The sequence below is a fragment of the Taeniopygia guttata genome, chromosome 17 (genome assembly GCF_048771995.1).
Source record: "Taeniopygia guttata chromosome 17, bTaeGut7.mat, whole genome shotgun sequence".
NCBI lineage: Eukaryota > Metazoa > Chordata > Aves > Passeriformes > Estrildidae > Taeniopygia > Taeniopygia guttata.
Genome location: NC_133042.1, coordinates 685554 through 711199, shown reverse-complemented (window position 1 = coordinate 711199; position 25646 = coordinate 685554). Strand labels below are relative to the sequence as shown.

The 25646-nt window shown below is 48.6% G+C and overlaps 1 protein-coding gene across 13 annotated transcripts in view; it reads left to right on the top strand.

The window, feature by feature from the left end:
- Nucleotides 1-25646, top strand: part of EXD3 (exonuclease 3'-5' domain containing 3) — a 253822-nt gene that overhangs the window by 128933 nt on the left and 99243 nt on the right. For 10 of the 13 annotated variants that reach the window (XM_032751442.3, XM_032751447.3, XM_030286950.4 and 7 more), the window contains 2 exons: nucleotides 5921-5974; nucleotides 8004-8135. In XM_032751442.3, the coding sequence (XP_032607333.2) occupies nucleotides 5921-5974; nucleotides 8004-8135 (186 nt within the window). Of the gene's footprint in view, nucleotides 1-5920; nucleotides 5975-8003; nucleotides 8136-8259; nucleotides 8680-25646 lie in introns of those variants that run through there. The other 3 variants (XM_030286957.4, XM_032751448.3, XM_032751441.3) reach the window with 2 other exon arrangements.

Below are 25646 nucleotides of genomic sequence, written 5' to 3'. Positions count from 1 at the left end.
ACAGCTTTCTGATTTGTCCAGGTCTCCCTGAGGGCCCCCCTGCCTTCGAGGGAGTCAACAGAGATATCCAGGCCTCAGTGTGTGCTATTAAATGTGCATGGATCACCCAGCCTGGTGTGCAGAGTGTTTCCTCTTCAGATGTCTGCTTGGCCTGAATCTGGGGCAGGCTCTAACTTCTGCAGAAATAATTAATATCTCCTCCCTGCCAAACTTGCACAAGTTATTTAAACAAACTGGTTCTCAGTGCCTCCCCCCAGAGCCCCATCTCCACTTCTCATCCCCATCCCTTATCGTGCCACGGACAGGATGTTTGACATTGCTTTCTCTATGGTGACTGGACAAACATCCTTTCACTATCAAAAGCGCTTGGAGTGTTACTGTATTGCAGAGCCTTTGATCTGGGCTTGGATAATCAAAGATAAAAATAGACTCCTCCCACCCTGTCTGATATCTGGCTGGTCCTGATTGAATCAAAGTTGAATGTTGACCACCCTTCGCCCAAAAACTTGGGAATGCTATTGCTAAGGCCAGCAGAGGGTTTGGATCCTGGTCACCGAGTACAAGACAGATGGTTTGGGTGTTGTCCCAGCACAGTCTCAAACTGGTGTCACTAAGAACAACTAAGAGTGTACAGCATTAGTGTTTGCTCTTCATTAAAGTCTTTTCACTCAAATGATTTATCAGTCATACTACACTTCTCTTTGTGCCAAGAACTCCTGCAACACCTGGCATTTGCTCCTTATTGTTCTCATTCCTTCTCTGTTAAAGTGGCTTCAAGTGTTGGTGGGCAGATGGGCCTGGTCCTTCACCTTCTGTTATTTGGCATCAAGCTTAAAGGCCTGAGAACTTCCTCAGCTGTGCTTGGCAGTTATGGATTTTATTTATTTTTTTGTTTAGGCTAGCACATGTAACAGGAATTGATTTGGCAACCCCCATTCCCATGGATGTGAAACCTTTGTCCTGTGTTATGCTTCATGTTGTGCTGTTGATATTGACTAAATATTTTATCTTGGACTTGTCATGGTGAGTTTATCATGCCAGATCTGCAGAGGTGTGAAAGCAGGGCCTCTGGCACCACAATCCACTGGATCCCCTCTGGCTGACCAGATTTAATGGTGGAGTTGGCAGTGCTAGGTTTGTGGTTGGACTCGATGACCTGAAGGTCTTTCCCAGCCTTAACGATTCTATGATTCTATGGTTCTATGTATCTGCTGTGAGATGCTACCAGCTTGCAGTCTCTGATTTAATGATGCCATTTAATTAGGACTTGATTGGAGAAGTGACTGATTAAAGTTGCCTGTCATAAGTGCAGATACAGAAAATCTTTAAAAATGGAAAACCAGTAGAAATTCATACTGAAAATGTCTCTGGTTAAATCTGTCCTCGTGTGAAAGGCAAAGAACTCACAGGCTGTTCTTTACAGAAGCATTTTAGCTCCTGTCCATGAGCAGCAACCTGTCTGAAAGGCAGCTGTTATAAAGCCCTCTCACTCGATGGGGTGGCCGTGCTGTTTTTCCCATATTACCTTGCTGTCCTACCTGCTGTAGCACCTGCACACACCTGTGTGGCACAGCAGGTCTGCAGCTGGGGCTGGAAGTAGTTCCAGATGTGCTGGACATCCTCCTTTACCTGAGAATTTTTGCAGCCTGTGCACTGAGAGCTGGTGGGACCCACCATGTACTGTCCCCAGCAGTCTTTGCCCAGCAGCACTGCTCACTGCACCTCGGGCAGGGCCTTTGCAGGACTTCAGGCAGTGGCCCAGGCTGGCCCAAGCCTGGTTTTCTGCTGTGTAGCCTCTCTGAAGAAGGGCTGTGTGGATCCAGCCATTCCTCCCCAGGGACTCTGACTCCAGCTCCAGGCAACCCATGGGGTAAAGAATGTGGAGATTCCATCTCTGGGGTGCAGCAGGTTCTGAGTGTGCAGGTCCTGGTTTTGGGTGATCCACCCTTTGCCTTTGCACTTAATCCTACAAGCAACAAGTTATTTACAATTAATACAAGTTTATTTACTTAAAATTGTGCCCTGTGCCTGTTGTGTTCCTACCCAGGTCTTTCATGTTCTATCCCTGGAAAATTCCAGGTCAGGTTGGATGGAGGCTCTGAGCAGCCTGACCCAGTTGAAGATGTCCCTGTTCACTGCAGGGGAGCTGGGACAAGATGACCTTTTAAAGATCTCTTCTAAACCAAACTATTCTATGATTCCATCTTGTCTTCTGCAAGCCTCTCTTTGCAGAGACTCTTAAACCTATCTTTTGAGTTTTCCAGATAATTGGAAGGAGATGGAAAAGTGGATGCTTCTATTTTCTTGGCAGTTTTGCAGAATCAGGCAAAGCAGTGGCATCCTTCTCATACTAACCTTACAGGATCACCCAGCAGCCTGAGTGACTGCAGTAGATCCTGCAGTGTTGTACCTCAGGGGCAGAGCAAAAGGTTTTAAGAAAATGTTCATAGTCTCTTAGGTTTCTAATAAAAGCTGCTTCAGTTGTGTTCTGGGTTGGTTTACTTTATTTTTTTGAATGGACTTTGCTCTTGGTCTTCAAAATCATCCACATCTCTAAGGATAATCTGATGCTAAGGCAAACCTGGTATCTTTTGAAGTATGCTAATAACCAGAAGGCAGGTAAAACTGGCTTCCCAAGGCTCCCATGCTGTGGAAGATTCCTTTGCAAGGTTACACCTACCCTCCAAAGCTCCAGGTGAACCAGCAAGTTGCAGAGAAGGGCCAGGCTGGATGGATCTCAGGAGCCAGCTAGAGCATTGTGCACCCAGATCTAAATTGCCCTAGACTAATTTGGAGCCAGGTGATACAGAAGGGATTTTAGTCCTGCAGTGAGCAGATCTTCACTTAATGGGGAAATCTAATCTTGGATCTTGTCTCAGCTTTGACTGGCTTTTTCCATATTTTTGATGTAGAGACATTCTCCAGGTTTGCTGGTCTTTTTAGTTTGGTGGGAAGCTAAATTCAGAGAGGGCAGATGAAGAGCTGTGTTGATTTTAAGATCAAGACTTGGCTTTTGATGTTTGGTCAGCAGGAGGAGAAGGTCTTTCATTGGAGACCTTGATACAAATGGATCTGCACAGAGAAACAAAACTGGGTGGATGGTTTTGGTGTGACACTTAAGGCCACATTACAAAACCGTGTGATAACTCCATGCAATTTATACTTTTCAGGAAAGCTGAAGAGAAGATTAGGGTAGCAATACTGGGAGAGCTGGACTGAGTGTGCTCAGAGCTGTTAAGCTCTTGGTTTACTGTCTCTTTTTAAAAAGCCTGTGATTACAGGGAGAGCCTCTGCATTTGGACTGGGTTTTGTGATCCCCTTCTCTAGCAGATCCTTGTCTGGCTGCTTTCCCAGCACATATCCTGGGGCAGACACTTTCTGTACACTCCCTTTTGGTCTGAAGCGAGGCCTTGATGGCCCAGGCTCAGGATAGCACTGCAAGGGGAACACAGCTTTTCCTGTACATGTCAAGGACATGTGGCATTGCCCAACATGTGTCTTGCACTGACTTGGCAAAGTTTAACTTACAAATCCACAGCCTTGTGCTGCTGTTATTTGGAACCTCCTTTGCCCTTGGTTCAGGATGCTTTAGATTGTCACAAATCATCCTGCTGCTGGTGCTGGCTTGGAAACAAAGGGGCTCTCTCTGCCCTCTCTCCTCAATAGCTGCCCTTCCAGGTCTCTCTGACAGTAATTCCTGTGGGTTCATTCATTTCTGCAGGATGGAAGTTGGCTGAACAGACAGACACGTTAAGGGCTAATCAGTAATACCAACAGATTAGGCAGTGCTTTCTACCCAGAAGGTCTGAGCCTTTTCCAGAGGAAGTTGATATTATCTTTGTAATAGATTGTGAAATTGAGGCCAATGCCCTCTCTGCAGCACTTGGGCTAGAGCACAGGTCCCTGACAGTCATGCCAAAATGCTGCCCTGGGTGTTCTTTCCCTCTCATTTGCATCCCTGACCATACATCCCCCCCATGGTCCCAGTGCTGCCTTCCCTTGTTGCTTTTGGAGAAAAAGAAAGAATTATGCCCTTTTCTCCAGCACATACCCTCTGTGGTCTCAGTCAGATGTGTGCTATCACATGGCTTTTCTGGCTCTGCGTGCTTCTCCCAGTCATTGTTCCAGAGGCAGAAAAACATGTTGGAAGAGTTATTGCTTTTCTCCTTTTTATTTGATGTTCTTTGCCTGTCTCTGCAGAGCCATTTAGATAAGGGGATTTATCAAGCTTGAACTAATTAACCCTGGATGCAGAAAGTCAGAATGGAGTGTTCCAGCTGTGAAATCCTCAGACTTACCCTGAAGTAAACATGGGTCTGGAGGAATTTCACATCCCTTTTCCCTTGTTTGCAAATCCCTGTGGTGACCTTTTGCTGTTGCCTTAGCAGACCTCCCTCACTACCATGCCACAAGGGTGCTGTGGTGGCTGCTCAGCAGCAGGACTGCATGGGGTGTCTGTGCTACCCCTTCAAGGCTCTTGTTCTTAGAGGTTTTTTCCTCTATTGAGAGAGAGTGGGTTGATTTTGAAAGAAATCCAGTAATTTTGCCTGTAGAACAATGTTTTAGAAGTTGCTGCCAATCACTTTCTCAGTGCAGAACTTTCAGCCAAAGAGTGACTTCACAACTAAAGGAGGGAAGCAGATACCTGAAAGCTCAGGAAGAAGAAAAAAGGGGAAAACCAGGTTGTTTAGCTGCCTGCATGGGGCCTTCAGAGCCATCTCCCCCTTGTTTCCTGTTGCCATAGGTCCACTGAGTCTTAAGAGAATGACTACCCAAGACAGAGCTTAAAAGTTGTCGTTGGTTTGTCTGGTGTTCCCTGGCTGTGCTTGCTGGTTTCTCTCTGGGAAGTGCAGCAGGACTCTGATCCCAAATGTGTCTTCCTGCCAAGGGTAGAGAGGGATCCAGACAGAGCTGCTGCACTCTGTACCAGATGAGAGACCTCCATGACACACATCTGGAGTCAGTGAAAAACATGAGGACTTCTAACAGAATCCAAGCCAGAGGAGAGAAATAACCTTGTGTGTACTTCAAAGCACTGATCTCTTGTCAGCAGGATCAGAGCTGAGTCCTGGTTCACATGGGAATCCTTGTGAATCCTCCTATTGCTGCAGCCATGAGGCTCTGTCCCTCCTCCAGGAGGGTGAGGGGTGGGAGGAAGGGGCATCATTCAATCATGTGAAGGAAGGTCAGTCACACTTCACCCTTGCAGCTCCAGATTTAGTGTTTCCCTTTGGCAGCAAGCCCTCTGCAGTGTCCCCAAGCCTGTGTCAGCAGGCAGGTGATGAGCTCCGTGGGAACTCAGCACAGACCTTCCACTCGAAGGACCAGAGCTCTGACAAACGCTCAGGATTCCAAGTCAGGAGGTGATAAATTCTACAGGAGATGTTCTCTGCAGTCTGGAAAGGTGCATAATTCTTGTGTTTTGGGTTGCCAGAACAATAACACTCTCCTTCTCTAAGGAGCAGTTTTGTTAAAGGTATGACGTTTGCATGCATGTTTCATGGTACATTTTTTTCTAGAATTACCTGGTTAGGTTTTCTTCCTTTTTCCCCTGTGCAGCAGAACTGTTTCCTTCTTTGTGACCCAGAGTGGGGAAATAGAAATAGTCTGGGTTACAGGAAAAAAAAATATTGTTTTTGTATAGGATGGTTTCAAGGTGGAATGGTCCCCTGGGCCATCTGTAGTACAGATGCACCAGCAGCTTGTTCCAGCACATGGGAGATGAGGCAGGGAGGGTACAAGGGGTGAGCCATACCTTGAGCTGCTGTTGCTGGCAGGAACTCTTGGCCAGGTGGGGACTGACACTGAGAGAAACACTCGATATCTCCAGTTCACCTCCTCTCTTCTGTGACTACAAGTAAAGCCTGAACTCATTGTAACTTCAGCCCCTGTTCATTTGGATTTTTACTGTTTTTTCCAGATTGCCCGACAGGAAGGAAGAGTCATTTTGACCTCTGGACTCCCATATCAGACTGTGAGTATTCCAAGCTGCTGGCGTGTTTCTGAAACTGATCATTGCGTGGTCTGGGGTGTGCAGGGGAGACGAGAAAAAGTCAGATCTGAATGCAACAGCTGGCTTGGATTTTTCATGTTTTCTCCACTAAAAGCTACATTTAGGGTCTTAGAGGTTTTCTGTTCTCAACCACCAAGGCTCGGGGTGAAATGCGTTTTTATACTTATATTCAGTCCTGTATTGGTGGGGAGAGTGAGTGCTCTCCATTGGGGGTGGGGGTGAAAATCAAGCCAAGTAATCCAGAACAGTGTGTTTCTGTCTGGCCTCACTGACAAGTGAAAAGGCAGCTCAATTTCTGTGCTTTTTATCCCAGAGATTCTTGCTTGCTGGCTGGCTCAGCAGCCAGTTCCAGCCCTCAGGGACATTTCTTCAGGCTTGGAAGAGGGAGATTGGAAGGCCCCAAGCATGGGTCTGGTGGAAGCTAGAGAGGTTTTGTTTTGCTGTAGATAAACAGAAAAGCCAAAGCAAAGGCCAACCTTGCCCTCAGCACCAGCTGTTCAGAGCTGTTCACAGACACGCTTCAAAATGCAATGCTGAACCTGCCAAGTCAGTGCTTGCAGCGCTGTGATGTCCTGTTGCAGGTCTTTTGCAATTTTGTACTGCCCAAAAATGCATTTGGAAGAGTGAAACTGTTCTGAGTGAGCCAGAGTTCTGTTCACATGACCAGGGGTGCAGGACTTCTTTGTCACAAACTGTCAGTATAAAATCTCCCAGCTACTCAGGCAGCCAGTCAGAATCTTTGCAGAATAGGGGTTGCTGATTTCCTATGGAAAATCAGAGTATGGAATAAAACTCCTTGCATAATGAGACACTGTAAAGCAGGTGCAGCCACCCTGCAGGTTCCTTGGGCCTACAGCTGGTGGAATAGGAAATTTAGCATCCAGCATCATTTTCTTTGGCAGAACTCTAACTTCAAAGTATTGTGTAGGAATTGCAAAAGGAAAATAACTGTTTCCAGGGTACAATACTCCTGGGAAATGTCTGGTTCCCTCAGTGCCCTTGCCTTCAGATGCCCTCCACAAGGATGGGATGGCTCTGCTAGGCTCTTTTACTGGTGTGTAGCTGATCCCACTCCTGTGAGTCCTTAGCATGGTCATGAAGATGTGTCTGGGACTTCCCAGGTACACTTCTCTGCAGAGTGTGGAACAAACATTGAGGGACTGCCCACATCAACCCCGTCAAGTTTCTTGGCCACCAGGTAACTCCAGGTGAAACGTCTGTGTGAATCAGAGGGGTTGAAGTGGTCGCTGGACATTGTCTCCATCATTGTGCTTTGGCACACTCTGTGGGATCTGGCCAAGTTTAATCAGAAAGCTGGGATTGAACTCAATTTCCTTTTACTGCCCCTGTCTGCACCACCTCACCAAATTATGAGTTGATGGGACTTGGGTATATTTTGTAGAATAGAATCATGGAATTGTCAAGGTTGGAAAAGACCTTTAGGATGACCAAGTCCATCTGTTAACCCAGCATCACCACCGTGGTCCCCATTAAACCATGTCTCCAAAGTGCCACATCCAGATGGCTCTTGAACACTTACAGAGATGACTCCAGCACCTCCCTAGACAACTCATTCCAATGCCTGACCCCCTTTCTGTGAAGAAATGTTCCCTGAAATCCAATCTAAACCTTCCTTGGAGCATCTTGAGGCCATTTCCTCTTGTTCTGTCACTTGTTAGCTGGGAGAAGAGACCAACCCACCCTGGCTGCACCCTCCTGTCAGGGAGTTGTAGAGAGTGAGAAGGTCCTCTCTGAGCCTCCCTTTCTCCAGCCTAAATCATGTTTCATACACATAAAATCATGCAGTGCTTCAGGAGTCAGAGCCCTTGCAAAGTGGCTGTTAGGTTACCAACTGTGGTGCTCAGACCAGAATTCAGACTGTAAACACACACTAACTCCAAGCATTATTCCAAATTCAAACCAAGCCAAGAGTAATGGAACAGCCCCACGTGCCCTGACGCTTGGCCTCACTGGTGTCTCTGGTTTGCAGCTGCGCTCCCAGGTGGGAGAAGGAAGGTGTTTCTCTGTGAACTGCTCCGAGAAGGCAAAGGAACAGGCGCTGCAGGTGCTGAAGCACTTCAACGTGCAGGTGTCCCTGGGTGACATCTTCAGCCGCTGCCAGGTAGGACGAGGCTGGCTCCAGCCCCGGCTCCCGCTCGCCCACTGCTCCCTGCGCTGTCTTGGTGTCCTGGGCCTTGCACTCGGTGTCTTCTTGGTTCCCAAGAGTTCTCCTTGAATTTTGGCAGCACCTGGAAAAGCCGTGAGGAGTTCTGAGTGCAGTCACAGCCGTCACAGTGCTGAGGGCTCAGTCAGAGGATCAGAGGCTCTGCATCTGCAGCTTTGCTAGAAACTCGCCTGTTTTTCTGATTTTTGGTACTTGGCTGGTGTTTTGGCATCAGCTGTCATAGTTGGACTCTCTTCGTTGTTGTGTCCTCTGTCTAGGACACATGCTGTTTTAATTATAAACCATGTTTAATTATGGCTCTGTGATTCTGTTAACACTTAATTACTTTAATAGGAGGATTTTTTCGTAGGACTTCTTTTTTTTTTTTTCAGAAGCTATTAGGTTAATTCATGTCCATGCTAGTTGATGGCTTCAGACTGTGTTTGGCACAGGATATCTGTGAATTGCTGTTAAGAATAAATTTTAATTGTGTTAGCTCAAATCACCATCTCTTCTAATTTCACTATTGTATTTATTACAGCAACACGCCGAAACCTATCCCCTCCCAAACTGCGTTACAAACCAACAAGGAACTTCAACATCTCTCACCTTATCAGTATTTAAAGAGAGAAAAAGAAGCAAGTTGGTTAGAAAATTAGCTTTTTCTTAGGGATAAAAAAAGCCAATGAGTCTGGCTCAATGCCTCATGGTAGAGATCTGGGGTCTCCTGGCCCAATGGAATTGTACAAGTGGTGTAGGAGCAGACACAGGAGAGAGCATGTTCTGAACCTCTGTTTATATCTGCTGTCAGATGTTGAAACTGGATCTGTAACTTAGAAAGCAAATGAGAGTTGTCCAGCTGAGCAGGTTGGCTGTGAGAGGAGACTGACAAAACTCCCTGCAGGTCAGATCCACAGAACAGGGGTTCATCTTACTGCAGGATAAATGGATATATTCAGCTATGGGATACTGCCTTCAGCCCTGTGGTTTTATTGTCCCAGAACAGATTGCAGTTGTTATACACATATATATATTTATAGTGGCACGCTGGCTTCTTGGCTGTTTTAAACAAACCTTTAAAAATACTCATGGATTCTCCAGTTCCCTGACATCCCATAAAATAGCAGTGTTCCTCCTGATGGGTGTTGAAATACCACAAAAATAAGCACACACACACACACAAAACCATGCTGCAGGAAACTCTGTGGTCTCTAATAAATGCACAAGACTGTGCAGCACACAATGGAAAACTGACCCCTCACCCAGGATCTGAGGTCTGGAACTGGTTAACTCTATGGGTTTAGTACATGCTATCTTAGTTTACAATATAAAGAGGGGCAATCAATCTGGCTAGGAATATATACTAAGTGTTCTCTTACTTCCAGGAGAAATGCCTTCCCTGTAAACTGTGGTGGTGGAACAGCTGCATGTTTTATACCCCTCAGGATGGGAAGATGCTGATTTGTCAAACTTCTCCCTGTTCTGAATCATATTTACCTTCATTTAAGGCCTTGGTATTTTGGAGCAGATTTTGCTCAGCTGTCTCTGCAGACAGCACAGGTTTGGCTGATGTGCTGCTGATCCTCTGGAGGAGAATCCCAGCTCTCCCAGTGGCACCTCCTGGGGTTGTGTGTGAGGGGAGCCGTGGGCTGCACAGGGAGAGGGATCATCCTCCAGCGCTCCAGAAAACTGACAGCCCACATCAACAGAGGCGATTTCTGCCTTCAGGAGGGTGCTCTGGGCCCACATGGCCTACAGAAACTTCAGCAGTTCTTTTACACATCCTTCCTAAAACATCCTCATTCTTTCTAAACCTAATTGGGCTTAATTAGGATGGAGGCTGGATCCTGAAACTGCTGAGCTGTGCTTGCTAGGCTGTCCGTGCTGCTCCGGAGCTGGGTCGCAGACCTTGTGGCTCCCAGATTGCTCTGAGCTCTGCTCTTCCTTACAGAGCACTTTGCTGAGGGGTAACAGAGTGGTGACAGAGAGTTTTGGCTGCTCCTACAGTGGGAGAGCATGGTGGGCACAAAAGCAGGGCTCCAGAAAGAGCCAAGTGCTGCTGTGTCTGTGCTAGGCAGGAGGAGGATGGGCAGTAGTGACCCATGAGCTGGACTCCTCTGCTCCCTCTCCTGCGTGGAGCTGGGCCTGACCTACCAGCACGGGATGGGTTATCTGTGTCATCAGCCCTGGCTGTGTGTCATAGGAAGCAATGTGGCATCCTGCCTGCTCCCTCTGTCTCTCCTGGGCTCTGTTCTGTACATGACTGGAGTGAATATGGTAGCAAATGTTCTCATAACAATTAATGCGTGTAGTGCCGAGCACGTGGTAAAAATAGGTCACAATTCAATGTTGTACCCGAGACTGCTGGAAAATACGTTTCCTCTGTCAGCTCCCTCAGCAGGAATGGACAGGCTCTCTTTTGCAGATGTAAAGAATAGGCTTGCTTTGTAACCCTACCAAAATACTGCTTCTGTTAAAACAATGGCCAATACTGGCTACCTCTGTCTGACCTAGAGCAGCAAGTGCACAGGGAGTGTCATCCAGGGGCTGCTCAGCATTTTTACTCCCACTTGTGCTGGGCTTCAGCTTGGTTGCTCCAGTTAAAGGCTTCAGGTGTGGAGACTGCTGCCAAAGTGGTGGTGCAGGAATAACCTTTTCATTCCATGTGTTCCTCAAGTGCTGCATTATAAGGACTCAGTGATGATCCTGGTGAAGCCGCCCCTACAGCAGCTGTAGCTAAGCCTGGTGGTGCCTTTGGTGAGGAACATTTTAATGGGGCTGAGTGAAAAGAAGATTAATTGTATCTTTTGGTGACATACAAAAAACCCCTATAGAAGTTCTACATTTCATAGCCTTAAAATGTTACAAACCCATTCCTTTTATTTGAAATGCAAATGTCATGTGCCGGTCACTTCCGCACGCATTTGAGTATCTTGTATTTTTCTTATTTTCAGACAGCTGAAATACTTCCTTCAGGAAGGGACAGTGTGGAATAATGTTTGGGGTGTTCAAAATGCTGAACCCTTAAAGTAGTCAGGAAGATTTCTGTGGAGTTCTTGGAGGCTGTTGTGGCAGCCTTAGCATCAGCTCACAGCTCAACTCACCCAGGAGATCAGTGGTGCTCGTTTCTCCACAGCTTGGAGAAGATTCTAGCACAGAATTAGCAGTTCAAGTAGGAAAAACGAAAAACACCCAAACCTGCTGAAGAAGGCATGGGCTCTAGTCCATGGGCACAGACAGCTGACATTGGGGTCATTTCATAATGGGGTGAAATTCAGCTCCTCTCCCAGGTGCAGCAGTGGTTGTCTCCCATCCTTCCTGGTGCTGTCCCTGTTTGGGACATCCTGCTGTGACACTTGGGTATGGCCCAGTGAGACAGCAAGAGAACATGAACTCCATGTCTTCATGTCATTCCAGCCTCTTAAAGGAGAATGAATTGTCTCTTGCGAACAGCCATGTTTTGGCAGGATCCATTACCTGGATGACTGGTGTGACTTTTGCCATCTTGCTTTTCCATGCCATGTGATTGAAAGTCCACCCAAAGCAGGTGTGGGCTATGCCTCTGAACGTGCCACTGTGCCAGGGCCTTGTCACTGACTGCTTGGTGAGCCCCAGGGCCCAGGATGTTTAATTTCCCGTGGCTGAGGTGTCTGGCCCAGCCAACTTGTGTCAGTGAAAGAACACTGGTATGGAATCAGTGGAGGCACAGGGCTGGCAGGCTTGGGGTGAGTAGTGCTGTTGACAGGGAAGAATCCCAGCTTGGATGGTGATAAACTGAGGAGATAAACACTGCAAGTTGTTAGCTTTACATCTTTGTATCACAAGGGTTTGTCACTATGGCTTGAAGGGACCACTGTGTTCGGTGTTGTTTGGGCTCACCAAGGAATTCCTCCTGGAATCTGGAAGAACCTTGTGGTTAAAGGTTTCTAACTGCTGTAAAACCCTCACTGCTGTGAGGCTCTGCAGCTGGGTTTGGAGCCAGGAGGGTCTGTCCATCTGCAGAAAAGCTGTGCTGGGCTTTACTGAAAAGTGTAGCTGCTGCTCAGCTCACTTCTGGGTCTGAGGCTTTGCTCGGGTCCGGTGGGGGAGCGGGCTGCGGGACCTGGGTCCTGCGGAGCCGCTGTGCTACCCCCCTCCCCCGGGCCTCTCTTTCCTTTCCCACCCTCTGTTTGACTTGACCCTTTAGCCTTTAAGCTGGCTGGGGCAGGGACCCTGCTTGAACAATACCTTACACAACAGGAGGCTGATCCCAGGTGAGGTTTCAAGGCTTTCCTGCAAGGAATAATGATTGCAATTATATCCCCTGCAAAAATAAATGTGCAGGGGAAAAAAATCCCAGGCTCCAGCTGCAGTTTGTGCATCTGAACGGCCCCACATTGAGGGGGGGATTATCTGCACATTCAAATAGGTTGTCTCTTGCACATCACTGAATGCTCTGATCCTAAATAAGCAAATTACATCAACTATTCTGATGTCCTGTTTAACTTATGACCTCAGCCTGAGCACTGCAGGATATGAGAGATAGCTGCTCAATTTCATTGTCTGGAGATCTGATATATTTTTCTATTTTTTTTGCCCCCCCTTCCCCCCCTTTCAGTTTCCAAACTACTCACCCCAGTTTTACAAAGGTGCTAGCATGGGATTAGGAGTAGGCGGGGAGGAGGGGGGAGGAAGAGAGGAAACCACCTTTTTTTTTTTTTTTTTTTTTTTTTTTTTTTAATTAGGTGCAAAAGAATTCTAACAGTTGCAGCAAATGTTTCTGGTTTCTTGTGGTTAAGGTAACGAATTTCATTGCTGCAAAGCTCATCATGTGCAAGCTGACTTACACAGAGGGAGGCCAGGATGGAGTAATCCATTTAGCAGAGACAAAGAAAAAAGCCTTATGATGAGATGGAAACCCTGTACTTGGGGCACTTTGCGAGAACCTTTGAAGCCAGCCTGGGAACTCTGGCAATATTAGTTGATAATTAGTAATATAGATCCCTCAAGCTGTTGTTTAGATTGAAAATGTGCATGTCTCTCATGAGTCTCTGTCACACCAATCTGATCAGCAGGCTTTTTTCTTCCTTTTATGTGGGTTGCTATGTCGGTCCAGACGATGATGAGAACTGCCAGGCATCGTCTTTCTCACTCAGCTGTGAGCTGAGCAGCTATCTCCTGCTCCAGCGTGGCATGGAAGTGGAACCAGGGCAATTTTGCTTTGTGGTCACCTTTCCTGGCCTGAGCAACAGTCATTTCATTCATTTTAAAATACCAGCCGTCCTTTCCCATGCACACAGAAAAACCAGTAAGATTTAAAGGCTAAGTATTTCATGAAATGTTTCTGCCCCAGCAGACAGCAAGGGGCTGGCCTTGGGAGTCACTCAGGACAAAAAGTATCTTCAGCTCCAGTAGGGCTGAGACATCATCAAAGAATTCAAAAATGTTCTCATAGTCCCTGGTTCAGCTTTTGAGCTGCCTTCCACCAATGCAACATCACATCCCCATTTACCTCCTTTCAGCCCTGAAATCTCTTTGGAAAGTGCTGTGTCACCCTCTAAATGAAGAATTTAGAAGGGTCACATGTGATGGATTTCAATGACTTGGGAATGCTGAGAAAGAGAATACTGTTTGGAAACCCTCTGTGGTTTAATAAAAGGTTCATCCATAGGATGCAATTTGTCAGCGCCTACAGGTCAGGAAAACCTGTGATTAAGAGCATCTGTGGTTTCCCCAGATGTGTGAGTGAGCTGCTTACTCCTCCCCAGCCACCCAAACTCGGGCTCAGCCCGGTGCCTGCCCAGGACGTGGGCTGTGATTTCTTGCTTCGGAGTGTGATTGTTCAACACAAAGGGTGAGGCCCTCTTAATCTTTTTGTTTATCCTGGGTTTGGCGATTCCGATGTAATCTGCAGGCTGTGCTGCAAAGGCTCCAGCCAGGAAGCACAGCTGGTATTATTCTGTTGAAGGAGCGAATTGCCCTCCAGAGGTACTTGTCCAGGGCTGGCTGAGTGACCGAGTGGCAAGTGCTCCTCACCCTGGTGCTGCCCTCGCTGAGAGGGACCAGCTCTTTGTGTGGAGTGGCTGTAAATGACAGTCATTAAATATCATCCGACTCTGGGATAATTTGTCATGGCAAATTCTGCTTCTTTTCAGTCTCTGGTTGAGATTTTTATTTGCTGATCTCTAATGGTTTAGAAATGATAGTGAGAAGTTGTGGTGAGTGGTCATTGTTACTCGCAGGGGGTGGGGACACCCTGAAGCAGCACAAAGATCAGGGAATGCTTTGGTCAGAAGGGACCTTAAAGCTCATCCAGTTCCAACCCCCGGCCATGGGCAGCGATGCCTTCCATTATCTCAGGGTGCTCCAGGCCTCATCCAACCTGGCCGTGGACACTTCCAGGGATCCAGAGGCAGCCCATTCTGTGCCAGGGCCACCTGTGCCAGGGCCTTCCCACACACACAAGGAAGAATTTTTTCCCAATATCCCATCTCTCCCTGCCCTCTGGCAGTGGGAAACCATTCTCTGTGTCCTGTTACTCCAGGTTCTTGTCCCAAGTCCCTCTCCAGCTCTCCTGGAACCCCTTTAGGCACTGGAGATTCCAGTAAACACTGAGCAAGCCCCAACTTGTGGTTACCAGGCAGGAGGGCAGCACTCTGTCCATGATGGCTTTGCAACACGATACGTGAGTGCACACAGCACCAATTCTGTAAAATTCCCAGCCTGGAGTTGGCTTAGCATTGTGCTGTTGGCCACATAAAACTCAGAGTCCCCAAAAAAAGGGCTCGACTGGGCCTAATTCTCAGCAGCGAGCCCAGCCGTCACTGCCTGGTTCCCACAGACTGTACACTTCCCTGCCAAGATTTCAGTATCTTCAGAAATTCAGTGGAGCATGAAGGTCACAGTAAGGGGAGAATGACAGCCTGAGAGGTTTTTTTCCCCTTTCAGCAGCTCGGAGCAGACTGTTGTCTCTCTCTCATGTTGACTGTTTTCATAGGGTTAGCGTGAAGTTTATGTTTTACACAGCCCAGTGGCAGTCGGAGCTGGGATCAGCTGTGTTTCTTCAAGGAAGACAGTCTCATGTTGCAGACTTTCTTTCTCAGTGTCTGCAAAAGCTTGGTTTCCAGTGAAATTTCCCTTACAGATCTTTGTCTTGATGCATCTCTTTGTGGATGTATGTGAGAGACTGTCCCCAAGGTTTTGGTTTGGGTATTTATTTCGGTTCTTTTATTTTCACTTGCAAAGCTTCAGGCGGAAATTAAACTTCAGCAGGGAGGGGGGGGAAGCTGTTAATTTTTCACAGTGTTATGTATTCCAGTGCTCAAAATGATGATGCCAAATTAGCCATTAGAGGTCAAACCTCAGCTGACAGCAAATGTTTTCTTTTGAGGAAGCCATCCTTATTCCTGGGAACCAGTTTTGTTATCCTGTGCTAAATGCAAGAAAGGTATGAATGTGTGGTTTTTCCTGGAGGGCAACACTAGCTGGAAAAATGCTGGTTTTAGCCAGTGGAAACAGCACAAGCAAACAACGATTGGCAGTGAAAACAGCACTTGTATTTAGACTAGCATAGAAAAGAAGACACAATGTAGTAGAGAGTAAATGTCCTTTTATACAGCCTGTACAAGGCTTTTTCTTCCTCTCATGGGTTTGGACAGACTATGAAGTGTGCTGGTCAGCAGAGAAGCTGGTGCACTGGGAGACAGTAACGAAGGGTCAGTGGGTGACCGTGATGGAGTGACTGTAAGGAAAATGAGGAACTCTCTGGAGAAGGCAGTGACACAGCTCTAACTCCCATCTGTCCTGAGGAAACTGTCCCCATGGTTTCTCTCAAATGTCATGAGAAAACAAGAGATTTTTAGCCAGTTTAAGTTCTGTTGGTTTCCTGTCCCCTGTGCCTCCTGAGGTTATAGTTCAGTGTATTGACTGTGTCAAGAAGCCAAAATTCCCATGTTTTATGCACTGTGTAGTTTCTCCTCCTTTTCAACATTAGTGCCCCTATAATATTCTTTGTTTGCATGTCATGGTGAGGGTGGCTTGGCCAGCTCCTGGTGTTTGAATGGGAGTGGGGACTCACTGGAGCAGCACAAAGATCATGTAATGCTTTGGGTGGACATTAAAAGCCCATCCAGTCCCACCCCCTGCCATGGGCAAAGACACCTCCCACTGTCCCAGGCTGCTCCCAGCCCTGTCCAGCCTGGCCTTGGGCACTGCCAGGGATCCAGGGGCAGCCACAGCTGCTCTGGGCACCCTGTGCCAGGGCCTGCCCACCCTCCCAAGGAACAATTCCTGCCCAATATCCCATCCATCCCTGCCCTCTGGTAGTGGGAAGCCATTCCCTGTGTCCTGTCCCTCCATCCCTTGTCCCCAGTCCCTCTCCAGCTTTCCTGGTGCCCCTTTAGGCCCTGGAAGGGGCTCTGAAGTCTCTGTGGAGCCTTCTCCGAGCTGAACACCCTCAGCTCTCTCAGCCTGGCTTCTGAGGAGAGGGACTCCAGCACTCCGCAACTCAGTATCCCAATGTTTTCCCAAGTCCTGTTGAGGATCCTGCACAAAAACCATTATCCTGTGGTTGCGAATGCCACTAACTCCTGCAGTGTGTTTCATTGGGACTGCACAGCTCTGCAGCCATCCCTGGTCTACAGCAGTGGCAGCAGCAGACCTTTGTTCCTTCAGAGGAGGAATGTGGGTTCTCCAGGCATATTTGGAGCCTTCCTTGGAAGCACCATAGGCTGAGCTGCACATACGTGTTTTCCATGTAGAGTTTGCCAAATCTGTAATTTCTCAGCAGCATTTATCTGAAGACCCTTAGTCATTAAACTGTATCACTTCCTATGGCACAAACCAGCCTGTATCTGTTATTCATGGTATTAATTGGACAAGGTGACTCCTTGTGCCAAAACTGTGTGTCCATGGGTCCCAGTGAGATGTGGTGCAGGACTGTCTTCAGCACCTACTGCTGCAAAGGCATTTCCAGCTGATGATGATGGTCAGCGACATCCATGGGCTTCTTTGGCCTTTCTGGGAAGGAAGGCCTTGTCCCCACAAGGTGCATCTGGTCTGAATGAGCGGCTGGCTGAAAGAGACCATTTTGTATTTGTACAAACCCTCTCATCCAAGGACTATGAAGAAACAGGGACACACACACAGGGAGAGCCACAGCAGTATGCTGGTCAAAACAGAGACAGAAAGCATTTAAATTAGTTTCTCAATTCATGCATTGTGTCAGTCTTGATGAAGAGGATATTTTGCAGCTATTGTGATGAAATGCAGCTAAGCCCAAGGTAAGATCTGGCTAAGAAAGCTCAGAGGGAGAAATGGCAGTGTAGGAGTTTTGGCAAAGGTGGAAAATGTAACATTCAGGGCACACTCCTTGTGAGTCATTATCTTTTCTTTGGATAACGGGATTTGGATGATTTACTTGTCCTAATTTAAGACACACAGTCTGGGTTGATCACCCTTTTATTCAGGGAAGTGCTGGGACAGGATGCAGGTGAAAGCCTGGCTTTGTCTCATGCCCAAAAGCTTCTCTATTCCTATTCCCAGTTTAGCTTTTCTCTTGATGATTTCTAGGATAGCTGCTCCTGCTGAGGCATTTTAGTGAAGTGGGAGAGGCTGATGTCTGAGATGAACACAGCCAGATTTGTTTTTGTTACTGCCCATTAAAATGTTGTGGTTAAAGGTGTCCTGCAGCCAGCAGGGTGGTCCCACAGCCCTTGTCTCCTGCCTACTTGTCCATCCCTCACATTTGCAGCTCACACCTAGGGAGGGGACACAGATGTTGAGACTGATCTGGCTGAAATAGGAGTTCACATCCACAGCTGGATCAGTCTTGTAGTCACACGGGATCTCAGGAACAAGATCCATCTCAGGTGTAATGATGGTATGGACTGTTCTACCTCCAGCAGCCCGATCCTGGTTGGGTGCCCTGCATAGGTGTGGGTGGACCAGTAACCTCTGCCGGTGTTGGGGTTTTAATTTGACAGTCTAACTTCATGGACTTTAAAGAAGGGGAGATCACTGAGCTTGGTTCTGGCAAGAAGAAATGAGCTGGTGGTTGGTGAGAAGGAAGTTATTGACAGAGGAGTCAGAGGAGGAATACGGTTCCCTACAAACAAGGTCATATGAATGGTGACAGCATGGAGTGATCAATGTGCAAGGATAATAGGGAGTCAGCCTGAAAGCTGAAACCCCTCAAAATATCTGGAACATTGTAGAAAAGAAAGTTAAGAAGACATCAAGTAAAGCTAGACCGCTCTTGCCCCCTGGCCTGTCTCGCTGTTCTGCTTCCCTCAGCATGGCTTTGCACACTCCAGTCACTAACTGTGCAAAGGAGTTGGGCACTCAGAAGTTGTTTGTGCTTCCCTCCATGCAGACAGTGCCCCGTGGTGAAGGGTTGAGCCTCAGGCCTCAGGACCAAACCCACCCACAGGCTCCCTCGGCCTGGCCAGCTCCGGCTGCCCGCGGCTGTGGGGCCGCTCCTCCCCTGAGCGGGGCCTTCCCTGGATCAGCCGCATTTACTGGCATTTACTGGCGGGCTCAGATTACCCCAGTGAAAATAATCGGTTATGCAAAGTTACGCTGTTTAGATTGGGTTTCTTCTGTGTGGCCAGCGAGGTGTGAAAGTCAATCTGCACTGCAAACCCTGTGGGCACTTTCTCCCTGCTGGCTGGATATGATAGCTCTGGGTTTGGGCTCTCAGGGGAACAAGCTGGCCCTGGGCTTGGCTCAAAGGGACACAAACCACAGGTGGTTACAGTGGGACAGGGCTCCTGAGCCACACAGGGCTCCTAGACCTGGCCTGGCAAAGCCAACGGGTCACCTGAGAGGAGGGTGTGAGGTCTGGCTCTGGGGAGCCCTTCGGTCACCTGGCCAGGCCGTCAAGGACAGGCCATGGCTGCTGACATGCTTGTAATGGTTTTATCATGGAAGCACAGAATAATTAAAGTTGAAAAAGTCCTCCAAGATCAAATCCAACCATTCCCCCGGCCATGTTCCCGAGTGCCACATCCACACAGCTCTTAAATCTCTCTAGGCCGGGCAGCCTGTTCCAGTGCCTGACCATTCTGTTTTATACCTAATCTGAAACTCCCTGGCACAACTCGAGGCTGTTATCAGTGCACTCCTGTTCCCAGGCTATCATCATGGTCCATGCAGGAACTGCAGAGCAATCAGTAAATCCTCACTGTTAGGAGAAGGACTTGTTGTCACTGAAGTCTTTCATGGTACACCTCCGATACTTTTCCTTATGATCATCTTCCTTTTCACCCCCAAGGAATCACAGATTTGGAGTTTAAATGCAGAAAAGGCCCTGTGGACCAACAGCCCCTCCTGCTCTCCTGCCTGCAGCCATGATGTCCATGTGATTCCTGCCCAGAGAGCCCCAGGCACACTCCCAGTTTGAGCTGGGAACAGGCTGTGGGTGGCCAGGGCTCAGGCTGGAGCCCTGAGCTGGCACCCCAGTGTGCCATCAATGTGTGGGCACAGCAGTGGCACCTCACAGGCACTGCTCAGGGGCTTGCTGGCTGCTCCTTGCTGTTCATAAGCGCTGGAGCATCCCAGGGTCCGGGAGGGAAGGTCCAAGGGCTGCTGCTTTGCCCAGATTCTGCAGCCCCGATGGAATGGTAGAAACACAGAAAGGCAGCTCATGCATATTTAAATCAGTGCCAATTTATGCTGTCGCTGATCTGTGACTTACCGCAGTAACATTCATATTCCACTTTAGTGCCAATAGCAATACTCAGCTGCTTTCTTACTCTTTAATGAAAAATACCTCTTTAGGGCTTCTTTGAAGTCCCCAGCCCTGAAAATCCCAGCTATATTGTCATCATTGTTACTGTTAACAGCCCCTGCCAGGCCCGGGAGCCTTTCCTGAGGCCAGCTCGGCGGGGCTTTGTCCGGGCTCCATTCAGCGCGCCCGCAGCAGTCTGAAATGGCTAATGACGGGCCTCCCGGGGGACTGCTGCCAAGCTCTCAAAGACCCCCCAGGTTTGCAAGTGGCAGGGTGTCCTTTTCCTGGGGCCAGCCGCAGAAGGAATGCAGAACTCAGATTCTCCTACCTAAGCCGCATCAGTCAAGTTATTTTTTCAGTTGCAAAGAGTCATCCATGCGTACAGAGCCGGTTGCTTAGCAGGAGAGAGATAGCTGTGTCAGTAGGGGACATGGAATAAATAGAGGGAAAAGGTTAGGTGGAAAGATCCCCACTAGTTTGAGGCATTATTGTGTTTTAACGTTGAAAATACCCTTTTGGAAAAATATGAAAGGCTTTGAACACTTAAGTCAGGGTCTGTGTCAAAGACAGGACAAAATTCACCCATCCTCAGAGTGGAGTGATGGTGCAGTGATGTTTATGGGTGCGATTAGGCATGTGAATGGTCTCGGTGGGCCCAGCTCCTACAAGCCATTTGCAAAGGAGAGCCAGAAGAACACTGCATGATCCCTCAGGGTCTGTTGGAAATGGGACTGGGATGTTTCTGCCAGGATTTCATGACAGTTTTAAGTCGGTGCAGGCAGCCAGTACAGCCGGATGGAGCCGGGCCTCTGCTTCCTGCCCCAGCCCCTCTCTCACCTCCCTCGTCCCAGCACAAGTGCTCGTTTAACTGCAGGGCTGCAGGATGAGGGAACTGATCCCAGTTGAAACAGGCCTGTCAAAAGCAGATGGTTAATTTTGTCCCAGCTCAGCTCCCCAGTCTGGCTTGCTTTGCAGCTGCCCAGATGTGCAGGGAGGGGAGCGCAGGAGGGCTCTGCGCTGGGTCAGCACGGGCCTTTGCTGGCTGGAGCCCTGCAAGCCCAGAGCTCAGAGCACTCCGGCCAGCGTGCCGCCAGCCTCTGGTGCCCGGCCGAACGGGGACAAGATGGCCAGTGCCTGCAGGGCTCTCCACGAGGCCCCCAGCTCCAGCACTGCCCGCTCCTGGCTCTGGGCATGAAGCCCCAGCCTCGGGGCTGGGGGATCAGCCCTACCCTGGTGATTCCCATTCATTTTGGACTCTCCTGGCAGTTCAAAATATGATTAGCTGAAATTTGAGCTTCAGCTCAAAGTTAGGTGGGTGCTTATCCCTGTCCAAAGGTCATGTCCAGACACCCTAGCGTGTGGAGCAGAGTGGAGCCCATGTGCCCCTCGCCGCGGCTCTGCCGTGGCTGAGCACAGCTCACAGCTTCCAAGGGTGGTTCTCATTATTCTGAGTGAAAAGGGCTCTTCGTGCTTCACAAATGAGTTTGCCAGAGAATATGTAAGAATTGGTTCATTGCTTTCACTTGTGCTGCCAAATGCAACTAAATCTTTCCTCCCACTAATGGAGTCCAAATTAATATGTTTTCCTATTTTTTTTTTTTCAGTTGAGGAGAAATCTGCCCTCTCCATAGGTGATGCTGTACCTTTAACTGGGCTCCTGCTGTATAAAGCAGTTGAAGCTTCATTTAGCCTGAATGAAAAAAACTGGATGCATGTTGCTGAAGAGAGGAAACTGGTGGTGGATTATTTACTTGGAATGCCCTACAGCTAGAGGGTAATAAGTGAGGGGGGGAAAAACCAAGAGCACTGAGATCTGAACCAGAGGAAATGCGCGAAGTCTTGAAGTGACCTTATGCAAATTCCTAATGATGAGACTTAATTGAATTCATTTTTTCCAGAGTTTGTAAAGATCAAAATAACAATCCTCGTGAAATGCAAAGGTCTCTGGATAATGCACTGAATGTATAGTTGCATACAGCTGAAAACTGCCCCAGGTGGGTGTGATCAGCCTCCCTGGCAGCAGGGTACAGGACCCAAATCCCAGACCCGGGTTTGCTCTGGAGCATCAGGGCTGCTCTGGGGGCCAAAGCGATTCCTGGGGTTTCATCCTCCCTCCCCACCCCGTGGGACACTGCCTTAGCAAAGATGTTTATTTAAAGCTGTGTTTCTGTGGAGGGCCCCAGGAAGCCTGTGTGTCCTGGCAAGCCTGGGTGCCTGGAAGCCTGACAGGCCTCAGGAAGCAAGTGGTGGTGGCTGGGGAGCCACTTGTGAAATGAGCTGTTGTCCTCAGCCCAGCCCGCAGCATCAGTGCATCCCACAGATATAACAACCCCAGTGAGGAGAAGCAGAGGCACCCCCAGGGGTCCCTGGGCTGTGCCCTGCTCGCAGGGTTGGTTCCCGATGGGAAATAACATGGGCATGTGTTCAGTGTGACAGTGTCAGAAACTGCTCCGGAGACTGTCAAGACCAAATTCCTGTGCTGTTCCTAGAGCTCAGATTATTTTCCTCTGTGCTTGCATTCAGCTCTAGGATTCAATCCCTGGATGGAGACTTTTCACAAGTGCATGTAGTGTTAGAACAATGGGAAATGGACTTAAGCTGAAGGAGGGCAGCATTAGGTGGGATATTAGGATGAAATTCTTCTCTGGGAGAGTGGGGAGGCCCTGGCACAGGGTGCCTAGAGAAACTGGGGCTGCCCCTGGATCCCTGGAACTGTCCAAGGCCAGGTTGGACAGGGCTTGGAACAGCCTGGGATAGTGGGAGGTGTCCCTGCCCATGGCGAGGGGTGGGACTGGATGAGTTTTAGAGTCCCTTCCCACCCAAACCACTCTGGGATTCTGTGATTCTCGTCCTTCATATTAATGCATACATGAGAAAGTATTGATCTGGGGAGAAAAATCAAATTAAGCACTGCTATGAAAAATTCTCATCCCCAAATCTGGTGCCTAAATTCTCTGAGCTCCTGTTTCCCAGGACTTGCAGAGTGAGACACACACATGCACTTTTTGTCTGTGAAATACTAGCTGCCAAATTCTTCTGAATTTCATTCAAAGTACCAGATTAATTGATTTATTTAGATTCGTAAGCAGCAGTAGAGAGCAGGAGGCTCTGACCCAGTGAATAATGGCGGATGTGGCTGTGAACAGCAGCTAATGAAGATGAAAAACTCCCCTGTCTGGAGGAATCTAAACACAGCCTTACAGATGAGGCTGCTGGCCCAAGTGCAGCTGTTTGTCTTTCCAGTAATCCAAAGCCGTTGCAGAGCCCTGAGGAGAGGGCAGTGGCTGTGTGTGTAGCAGGGCTCAGCCGTGTGTGCAGCTTCACGGGCAGGGGTGAATCTGTGGCACAGCGGTGCCACCATGGCCGGGCCCCCACGGGCACAGCCAGGTTGCCCAGCCCCATCAGCCCGAGCAAAGCGAGGCACTCAGCACCTTCCCTTCAGAGGGAAGCTGGAAAATCTTCTTTGTATTTAAAGTTCCCATGGCTGCAGTTTGAATTTGGCACACAGTTGGCCGTGGGGTTATCTGAGGTCATGTACTCAAATAGTTGTAGATAAAACAAGGGCCTGTTTGGATTGGAAATCTCCAGAGGGCTTTTCCTCTGCGCGCGGGTAACGATATTGCAGAAGGACAGCAGCCAAAATAAAGACTCAGTTCTGTATGCAGTAGCTCAGAAAAGTAAAATGAGCAATGGAAAAAAAAAAAAAAAAGAAAAAAAAAAGTAAAAATGAAGGCTGTTTTCATTACGTTATTTTCTGAGCTTGCCGTTGGGATGGAGTAGTTCCAGCCAAGGAGAGGGAGTCCTGCAGCGAGGCACCATCCAGGACTGGGCTCCCCATGCTGCTCTTCCAGGAAATTCCCTGTGGCTGCAGAAAGCCACTTCTTTCTGGCTGGGCTCACCTGCCCACAGGCTCACCTGAGGAGCCACCAAGGCAGGCCCACTCTGCAGAGCTGGCAGGGCATGGGGACACTGCCCAGGGCTGCCCCAGCACCTGCTCCTCTGCTCGAGAGCTCAGTTCCAAAGTTCTTCCCAGCTAGGACAGTTATATGAGGGAGAAGTTAATGGGGTTTGGAAGTTAAAGAGGGAATAAGATTCTATCAGGCTTTTCCACAGACCCCTGGGCTTTTATGGGAAACTTTCCCCATGGCTAAGGCAGACTGAGAGCACACTGGGACAAGAGCTGTGAATCTGTACCTTTCCAAGCTGCCATTGGGGAACAGCAGATGTGTGCAGTAACAGCAACTCTGCTCCTTGGTCACTGCCTGCTCCAGCCAGCTTCAGCCTCCCCAGCCTGTTGTCAGGAAAATAATTGAAATGCAAAAGAGGAATGACAAGGTTGGGAAGGAAATTCAGCCTTTGGGAGCTGTATGTCTTCCTTGGATGCTGTGGTGATGGATGCTGCTGTAAACACATCACCTAACGGGTAGTGAAGAAGGAAAGATGAGACAGGAACGAGGAGGAAAAGCCAGAGACGAAGGTGTTCTCCACAGGTCAGAGCCTGCTCAGGGCACCAGGGACACGGAACAGGCCTTTATTTGTGAGGTGCCTGCTCCATTGGGGCTGATGTGTCAAGAGCAGTTCACACCTCCACATCCTGTCTCCCTGTCTGCTGCTCTCTGCTCCCCTGGATGGGGGAGTGTGAGGACTTCTGCCTGCTCTGGGGATGCCGGTGGAGCACAGCTGGGCAGTTCTAGAAGTGCATTCTGGGTGGCATATTGGTAGGGCCACCTCTGGGCTGGGTCCTGGAGCTGTGCCACAGCAGGCAGGGTCACCCAGGCATTGCAGAGAGCTGCTAAATGTGCTTTAGGGATGTCTTCTGAGAGTGAAGAATGTACAAACCCCTTACCAATAGGAATTTTACTTTATGTGGATATTTTGGTGGTGTCTTGGACATGAGGAACCCAGCTCTCACTAAGTTCAGTGGGATTTATGTATTCCTCTCCTCTGGGCAACTGAGAATACATAATCCAGCCTCAGTCAACAAACCTTAATTGGCATTTTCATTAAAGTTCATCAAGGTGCTCACTGGAGATTTTCAGAGTTTGAAAAGTTGAATTCATAGAATCCCAGACTGGCTTGGGTTGGAACTGACCTTAAAGCTCATCCAGTCCCTCCCCCTGCCATGGGCAGGGACACCTCCCATTGTCCCAGCCTGCTCCAAGCCCCATCCAGCCTGGCCTTGAACACTTCCAGGGATCCAGGGGCAGCCACAGCTGCCCTGGGCACCCTGTGCCAGGGCCTCACCATGCTCACAGAGAAGAATTTCTTTCAAATATCAAACATCAATCTCTCCTCTTTCAGTTTAATACTGTCTCCCCTTCTGTTCTGTTGCTGCCTGCCAGTGTAAAAACTCTCTTTTACAAGCCCCCTTTAGACACTGAAATGCCTCAATAAGGTCTCCTCAGAGCCTACTCTTCTCCAGGCTGAGCACCCCCAGCTCTCCCAGCCTGCCTCTATAACAGAGAGTTTCCAGCCCTCAGAACACCTCCAGAGCCTCCTCCTGACTGGTTCCAGCAGGTCCACATCTTTCTTGTGCTTGAATTTATCAATCAATTTATTGCTGTCTCCTGCCTGGAGGCAAACAACTGGTAAATGCAGGTTTCTGGTGGAGGTTCTGGGGTTTACATCTTCCCGATGCTGTTTCTGCTAGTATATACTTCAAATGTATATTCACATTCTTTCTGTGAAGTCAGTTTGTTAGGAAGAAGGGAGTCATCAGAAGGTCATGTATTCATCAGGATTCATTTTTAGAAAGGGAACAA